Consider the following 9,004-nt stretch of genomic DNA (forward strand, 5'->3'; position numbering starts at 1 on the left):
AAGCAACTTAATTAAAGAAGGCTGATTAATAAAACTTATATTCCTATTTGGAACTTTTTTTTTTGCATTAGCAAAACAGTAGGCTATTTGTATTTGAAGAAGTATACCTCTGTGAGAAGGTTGTGCAATTCAGTATGTCGATATAGCCTAACAGTTTGTTGAATTTGATGATATTATCCTCAGTATTCAGTGCATCACACTTGCGTTAAGGCAAGAGCTGTGGTGGGGTGTCCTGTGGTCCGTGTTTCATAAAAGTTTGATGTTTCGAGCAATAATAATAATAGGTCTATTGCCTAATAATAATAGGTCTATTTGTAATTCGGGTGTAGGTTATGTAGATAGCCTAACTGAAACGCTGCTTCAAATAATCTTTTCCCTCAGCTTCATATATTAAAGCTTGAAAATCATCGTACGAATGCTAAAGTGCACAAAGAGACATGCAGTCACCTGCAGGGCAACTGCAAAATTACACCTTATTACAGACTAGCCTATGTAGGCTATATATGAACAATATGCGGTAGTTTTTACAATGTGAGTTTAAATTTATTAAATTCAACATTTTAAAATTTCAATTAACTTATTTTTCAGCAAGCAAAGCGTAGAAATATTCTAGAACGCTCTTAAGATCTAACGTCTATCGTTATCAGGGAAAGAGGTCCTATAGGAATTTTAATTTATAGCCTAAATAAAATCTATAAATACAAAAGAGGACAATATAACAGCTTGGCATAATTATGTAGATCTTCTGTGAACGACGAGGTAAATGGTGGTACATCAAAACCACCACTAGGTGGTGACCAACCACTTTCAATGTAACAGATGCTGGAATGTGAACTGAAATGGAAAGGAATCATTCCAGATCCTACAGATTCCAGATCATTTTTTATTTTTCATAGCAATGACATTATACAGAAAATGGTCTTGTCAGGTTGTTCGAAACATCTGCAGTACCAGAATGTGTAGAGCTCTTGGTTTTGCTAATGTCACTTGCATGCTGAATTTCTGAAAATGTGAAGTGTTTAGTTTTCCGTTATAATCTGTTTTTATATATAATTGAATGCGTTGTTTGTGTAGACTGTTTCACTTGTTTTGAATAATTGATTTAACGTTTTTGCACCATATTTCACTAGCCTATAGCTGCATCTCTAGAGAGGCAGAAAGAAAGGATCTCTGTATCTTAAATCCGCAGTTCAGTTAAAAACAACAATTTCTGTTTTCTAGATAATGGGCTTTTCTGTAACATCACGCTGTCACGCTCTCCAACTGTCTTTGTGCGTTTGTGCATTTTACGATGAGCGCGGTCAGTCAAGACTGTTCGGCATTGGAGCGACATCGGAGCTGTCGGGTTTTAAGTTGCTGAACTAAGGCCGAAAATAGCTAATATCTCCAGGACTATAGCAGTGAATTAAATTTTAGCACAGTTTAATTTATTCAGGCTATATACTCATTAATGTATTTGCAATATTTCTTGTTATATTGGTAGGCTACTATTTTATAAATATATACTTCAACTACAGTTAGGCCTAGCTGTTTGTTAGTTTATCAAAGTAGACCTAAATAAAGTTGTATTATGCGGAGTAGACAAATCGTTATAAAGCTGAATTTTAACAGTGCACTTTATAGCACAGTGTACTCGTTAATTTAGGTTCTCGTTAATGAATTAACGTTTCTGCATATTGCATAAGTTACAATGTCTGTTATAAAAAGCGTTTCCATTCAAATGTGTTTGACCAAGGACCAGCTGCTACTTTGTCACCGCTTAGCTCTTTTCATAATCATAAGATGCTGATGTTTTTTTCCTGCTTGTACCTCAGTTCAAGGAAACGGGCAAAACACAGTGAACTGAGTGAAATATATAACCTTTTTTGTTGTTTTAGTATTCAGAGACATTTTTCTTTTATGCTCTTAAAAACAGTAGCCTAATTGACAACTAAATGAACTTAAGTCCAATGTGTTCGAAAAGATAGGCCAAGTATTTTGTGTTGTATACGTCTCCTGAATTGTTTCTTTTTGAAAACATAAATATTTAGAATTGATCGAACTAAATCATAATTAACTAAAACAAATTTCCTGTTTTTATACCAAATATGGAATTATGAAATTATGAGGAATTGTGAGGCGTATTTTAAGTGGGCATTCAATAGCCTACTCGAGAATCAGATCTTTTTTTATTATTATTGATGTTGTGTTCTTGCTGACGATCATTTCAAAACTATAGTTGCGTGTGTTTTTGAATCTACTAAATCCATTAGACATCCTAGCGCGCGTGTTTTGTGTGCAGGTCACGGCGCATTGTTTCAGCAGATACAATTTTTCTACCGTAGAGTCATTACCCTCTGAATGACCCCATCGCGTGCTCGCCTCAAATCTAATGGTTTAGGTAGTCCCGCCTCTAACCAGAGGGTGGCGCGCCGCTACAATCTTGCATAGCACACAACAGCTAGTTCGGTGAAACTATTGTTGCGCGCTCCCGTGTCCAAACAATTCCACCCTGATTTCCTGCTTACGCGTGAATTTACCGCTGGAGGTCACAGAATAGGATTTACGACTGGTCAACAAAAACACGTGACTCTAAGACGTTCCCCATATTTGGGAGTCTACGTAAGGGAGCATTAAGTCTGTGTCTCACTCATTTCCGTAATTCATCATAAATTGTGCAAGGGTGCAATAGAAGCTCAAAACCATCAAGAGACACAAATCAAACACACACGGCAGAATTGTTCTCTCCATAAAGGTAGTTGTAGTAACTAAAAATAATTATAAGGTAGTCTAATTGTCAACCAATGAGCTCTTATTTTGTGAACTCATTTTGCGGTCGCTATCCAAATGGCGAGGACTATCCCTTACATAACTATGGAGATCACAGCTCTAGTGGCCAATGCAGAGATTCTACGGGCATGCATTCGGGCAGGTATGCTTTTGGCTACAATGGAATGGATCTCAGCACCGGACGCTCTACCACCGGACACTTTCTCTCATCTGGTGAGCGAACTCAAAGCTACACAGACAGTCCAACTGCGACGCCTGTCCGGTACAATCAACCGGTTACCACGACCAGCGTTGAGCCTTCCTCTGACCCTCTCCCGTGCTCATCCTTAGCCAACTCTCCTGTCAGCGAGCAGTCACACCGCGCTCTGAAAACCTCACTACCGAGCACCGCTGGCTCAACGACCAACAGCGTCGGGACGGTTCTCAGTCGGGAGGACGTCTCTAAAGCGTCCAGCATTATGGAGGAAGAAAAGCCACCGGGAAGTGCGCAGACAGCTGCACAGAATGCATCCGAGTCACCACAGATTTATCCATGGATGCGAAAACTTCATATAAGTCATGGTAAACTGCTAACATTGAGTTCTGCTTTTTCTGTTTGTGTTTGTATGTGTGTTGTAGTTTGGGTGTGAATGACCTCCTGTCAGATTTTACACAAAGTCAGCTGGGGAAGTAATGCAAATACAGTTACTTTGGTTTTGGACTGTTACATCGAAATATGTCTCAGCCAGCATGCTGTCCTATTTTACAGACTCCATGTCTGGATTTTCTTTTATAAAAATGAAAGGACCTAATTATATTATTAATTGTCTTGTCGATTATCCAGTAATGAATTGTCCGTGCTATTAAATTCATTAAATGAAACTGATTTCATTTGAGGAAATTACCCGAATTACATTTTATGCTTTCTGTCCCTGAGAATGTCACGCATGCTTTGAGGTTGATGCACATCCGTTCAGCCATGTTTTGTGTCGTGCATTACATATATATGCACATATCATAGTACATTAAAATTCTAAAAATGTCAATGTCACACTTTTGTGTATAACAGACAGTTTGGCCGGACCGGAGGGGAAAAGGCCCAGGACAGCCTACACACGCTACCAGACACTTGAGCTTGAGAAGGAGTTCCACTTCAACCGGTACCTGACACGTCGCCGACGAATTGAGATTGCACACACGCTCTGTCTCTCAGAGAGACAAATCAAAATATGGTTTCAAAACAGGAGAATGAAATGGAAAAAGGACAACAAGTTGAAGAGTATGAATATCGCGGCGGCAGGAAGCGGATACCGGCCGTGAAAATGTGTATATATTGTATACGTGCATATATAAATTAAATATTTTAGTGTTTGAATAGGTGTGGGTGCGCGTCTGATTCCTTATTCTAAATGTGTGTTCGACAAGGGGATGAAGACTTTGCCCATTTTACAAAAGAACTTTCCACTGGTCTTGACAGAGTGAACGCCCTGCGTTGCGTCCTTGGTCAGAAAAAAAATGAAACAAACACTTCCTCTCTGTGTTTTCATGTAGTGTTGCCTTTGTGGAAATATCTATGCATTGTCTTAGAAAAGCCACATGAAGGTGTAAATTAATATAACACGTATTGACGAAAAATGCTTCTAAAAAAGTTTCTGAAAGGTGCATTAGGTAAGCCAACCTGTAAAAGTATTTGACTCTTACTAAATGAAGCATAACTTAAAATGTTTTTGTTGTTGGTTTTTATGTCTTTTGGTTTGTAAATATAAATTGTTGTATTTTATGTATTTATTTCAATTCGATATCAAATATCGATTGTATTTTATTTGTTGTGAAGCTGAAGACCTGTTTTGTTCGTGTTGTACTGTCATCTTTGTGTATAAAATCGTTCCGTTCAGACTTGTCCGCATATTTGTCATGTCCTCACTTTTCTTTTTTTTAAATGTTGGGGGAAACGCTAATTATTTATTTTCCTTCTCGTGAAATTTGAATGCCAACTGGAAGTGCAGAAAACAGTGTTGTCAAATGCGGTGTTCATAATAAAGTTTTTACTTTAAAAATTAGATCTCGGTGATTTGTCAGGCGTTTGTTGTGTAAGTAATAGACGTAAAAGTCAAATGTACCACATAATTGTCTGATTATTTATGTGAGGGTGAGTATATACATAAAACTTCAAAATACCATAGGCTATTCTACTTTGGGAAACTTGGATAAAATGTTATCTAAGACACAGTTTAGAATCTAGATATTTAGAACAATTTCCTCATTTCTGTAAAAGTTTGTCTAAGTGGTTCAACAGGTAGGCCTATGAGACGCACTATAATCACTACTTTACTCACCCTATGTGGAAAGGGCACTTATGGTCCCCCTTGCCAACTTCTCAACATGAGTGTGCATGCGTCCACGCCCAGTGTCTCGCACTCTTCTCTTCTTTGGAAATCTGGACAGGGTTTTGAGCGGCAAACTTTACTAGACCCTTTACCATTCTGGATCCGTGACATTGGCGGGTAAGATAAATAATGAGGTTTGGTCCACGAATTGGATCGTAAAATTCACCCGGAGTGAGACGGCAGATAGGCTCACTGGCCATAAAACAGTCACGTGGTGGCAATTAAAGTCAGTTTTATGGTTTTGGGGAGTCGACACTATATCGCATATAAAGTTTAATCGCACTGACGTGGAGCTTCGTTCTCTTTCTCCGCAGACCGTAGAGGTGTTCCTTGACTGCATCCACGACTGCTTCTGACAAACCAGATTGCTATGGACTGGAAACACGTCGACCGGATTCACTCGGGTGGACGAGGGTCAGCTCTTGGTAAGTTCGAGTTTGTTTGTTTCGGGTTTTCGCTGCTGTTGAGAGACAACATTTTCTTTAGGCCCTCAGTGAAACAATGAGCAGAACATAAACGCATTCAAGTTCCAACTGCGTTAATTGAGGTTTGTACTGTGAAGACCTGCTTGTCCGGCAGATGGGTGGTAGGGGGCATTGCTCTCTGGCTGTAATTGCTTCCTTCCTATACAGTAACGTTCTCTGCCCTTTGTATCTATGCATTGAATAATGATTTTAAAATATGTTTTTGATGATTTTTGTCAGTTTTTCCTAGTATCAACCACACCCTTCACAGGACTTTTTGGTAGACGTTGATGCACAAATCCGACCCCAAGCCAGAATTACCTAAAAGTTTTGAGAGAGAGGATAGGAAGTATCTATCTATCTATCTATCTATCTATCTATCTATCTATCTATCTATCTATCTATCTATCTATCTATCTATCTATCTATCTATCTATCTATCTAAATCCATATGCAAAAATTGATTCCCTCTGTTAAAAAGATTATTTTATACCATCAATATAGATTGTTAGATTGTTGCACATTTTGACCAACTGGCTATTTTGGGACTGGAAATCTGATAAAACTGAGTAATTATTAATCATAATCATCTTCAAGCACCACTACTGCTCAGCAACACTGTAGTTATCGCAACCAACAACGCTGTTTTATTTCATCTTTGAGGCACACAAAACGTATAGTATAAGGAAAAATAAAAACGTTAATGCAGAACACAAAGATGTTTTTGCTTGCCTTATTTGAGGAAATGCGCATATAACATCTGCATACTTAAAGTGAAGTGTGAGAGCGAGTGGGAGATAGACAGAATTCGATAGACAATGAAGGAGAGAGAGGGACTGAAGAAAAATGTCTTCGCTCCTGGTTCACCGTGAGGTCAGCGGCGGCAGGAAGATGAATGTGCACACGCCGTAAACCACCAGCAGAGCTCGCTTTTGGCCAAGTTCAGTGTCACCCGCATTTGCGCTCCTTCTCCCTATAAGGATAGAAAAGACAGAAAGAAAAAGAATAATAACTCCCGCATACACCTTTAATTGCAGGAACTCTCGGTAGAATAGAAATGGTTTACAAATCTGGGTGCAGCATGGATATCAGCAGAACGAAATTGATGGCTACAGCAGGCCAAGCTGTCTGGAGATATAAAGGTTGTTTGATGACATATTAATAGTTTTGGCCTAATATTAGTGGTCATGATAAATGGCAGTTATAAAAGATGTATGGGGAAAACAATAGCTTAGAAAAGAATGAAAGAGAGAAAAATTGAGAAAGAACGTTGGTGAGCTCGAAGGCTTGTTTGTGTCCATCTGTTTATTTGTGCTTGTTTGTCTGAGAGAGAGTTTTATATCGTAAAGGTAGGGGGAGGGCCGGGGTCAAAAGTTTACAGCAGAACAAGTAGCTGTCATCTGTTCTTGTAGAGCGCAGTGCCACTTTTATAATGGCACAAAAGATGGAATAGCTGTGAATCCCGTGAGTTCTGGTCTAACCTCGCGATGAACTCTGCAAGCTGGGTGACCCTGGGTTAGCATCCCAAGAGACTACCTCCTCCGCCTGTGCCAGAGATTGAGTATTCAGGTTTTATTAAGGGGTTTGATTGGTGAATTTCCTTTGAATAAATCCCATTTGATGACCATAAGTTCGACAGGACATTTGCATTTAGGATTGATAATATTTCCGCAATGAACATTTCTTTGTTTGCATAGTTCTGAAGAGTAGTTTTTTCATGTTTTAGCATCTTGAAAATTAAACATTCGTTAATTTTAACAGAAGAAAATAAAAGACAACAGAAAAGAAAAAAACAATAAAAGGAGAATATGCTGTTAGCATTATTTACCGGTAAATCAGGACTAAACGAAGCCGAGACGTTATTGAGACGGTTTGTAGTAAAATGATTTGAAATTGTCTTACAAATAATTTTATGTAATAGCCTACTCATCAACTTTTGGACAAATCTCGTTTTAGACAAGCGAAGAATCATCGAATATATATAAATTCTCTCTATTTTATTTATTTATTTATTTATTTATTGTGAATACTCAAATTGTTTGAATAATAAATATTCAAATTGACATATTTTTATTGGATATCCTAACTGTTTATTTCTGTTTAAAATTCATTTTTATTTTTTGAAAGAATGCATAGGCCTACATTTTGTAAAAATATCTACTTTTCCGAAAAAAAAATCATAATTTTGCAATACAGAAAAGTTAGACAACAAATGCAATTATAAAAAGATCTGAATGTCACACATTTGTGTCGACAAAATTTGTTCAATGTAAGTCATTTCGAAAAATTGTCTCCAATGTTGTATATTCGTTTAATTCACGGGTTTACAGAAAACGCGATGGCTTAATATGGCCGTATTGCTTTTCATAAGAGATAGGAGATCTTATACTGGGAAACACAACTGCTGTAGGCTATCTCTGTAAGTATAAGATTTTGAGTCAAAAGTCCAATTACAGAAATGCTTGCGTTTTGAAATGATTTTGATTTTATATGTTGGTTTCAGCCAAAAGCAGTTCAAATGAACAGTAAACTGGAATATTTATCTTAAAATTACATCCTCAAATTAAAGTGAAATATCATTGTATTTTGTAAAAGCAGTTGGGTCAATATAACACAATAAGACTACACTAGGTTAAATTAAACTTAAGCAAGTTATTTAGTAAAAGCAGGTTTTCATAACAAGGGTATTTAAAAAAAACAGGTCGGTGGTGCAGGTTGCCCCGTATGTTTTAAGTTGTGTAATCAGATTGATTTTATACAATCTGCTGGCGAAATGTAGCCTATGTTACCTTTTACATTTTTCGTGTTGCATTTAACATTTGGTTTAATGTTTAAGGCTCTTTATAGCCAATTTATTGGCAGTGTCTCATTCTCATTTTCTCTCATTCAAATGACTTTCAATATCCTGAGTAATATACGTGGAATAAAAATGTGACAGCTAGCACCGGTGCACCTAGCACCGGTGACTTTTAAGATGCGAGTTTTAAATATATATATAATAAGAGTTTTCTTTCATCTGATCCTTTGATTAATTGTTAGTTTTACTTGTCTTAAATATGTAAATATTGCAGCGTGTTTAATTTTAGCCCTCCAGTTTTGTACACAAAGGAGAGAGAAGTAGGCCTATATAATGAATAACAGACGACATGGTATCATTTTTTTATGGGCCTCAGAAAACTAAAGCCTTGGCTTGTTTTAAACCCGTACGGTTAAAAGACAGCAATTTTAATTGATCGATAAGTTAAATCCAATAATTAAACAACATTCTAATTAGCTATATTATTATTATTAGTAGTGGTGGTAATAGTAGTAGTAGTAATAAATATGTTGTTATAATAAAATGAATAATGAATTTGTCATACCATATACCTTCTATATATATATATATATATATATATATATATA

At 37.0% G+C, this 9,004-nt stretch overlaps 1 protein-coding gene across 2 annotated transcripts; it reads left to right on the plus strand.

The window, feature by feature from the left end:
- The first annotated feature begins 2,463 nt into the window (after positions 1-2,463).
- Positions 2,464-4,440, plus strand: LOC107592096 (homeobox protein Hox-A5a). 2 transcript variants are annotated; one of them, XM_016281471.1, is made up of 3 exons: positions 2,464-2,982; positions 3,100-3,330; positions 3,818-4,440. In XM_016281471.1, the coding sequence occupies exons 1-3, from the start codon at positions 2,784-2,786 to the stop codon at positions 4,066-4,068; spliced, it is 681 nt and encodes a 226-aa protein (XP_016136957.1). In that variant the 5' UTR covers positions 2,464-2,783; the 3' UTR covers positions 4,069-4,440. The 2 variants fall into 2 exon arrangements, with proteins under 2 accessions (XP_016136957.1, XP_016136956.1); XM_016281470.1 differs by having other exon boundaries at positions 2,464-3,330.
- Positions 4,441-9,004: the final 4,564 nt, after the last annotated feature.

This window comes from Sinocyclocheilus grahami, unplaced genomic scaffold (assembly GCF_001515645.1).
Source record: "Sinocyclocheilus grahami isolate Dianchi unplaced genomic scaffold, SAMN03320097.WGS_v1.1 scaffold149.1, whole genome shotgun sequence".
Taxonomy (NCBI): Eukaryota; Metazoa; Chordata; class Actinopteri; order Cypriniformes; family Cyprinidae; genus Sinocyclocheilus; species Sinocyclocheilus grahami.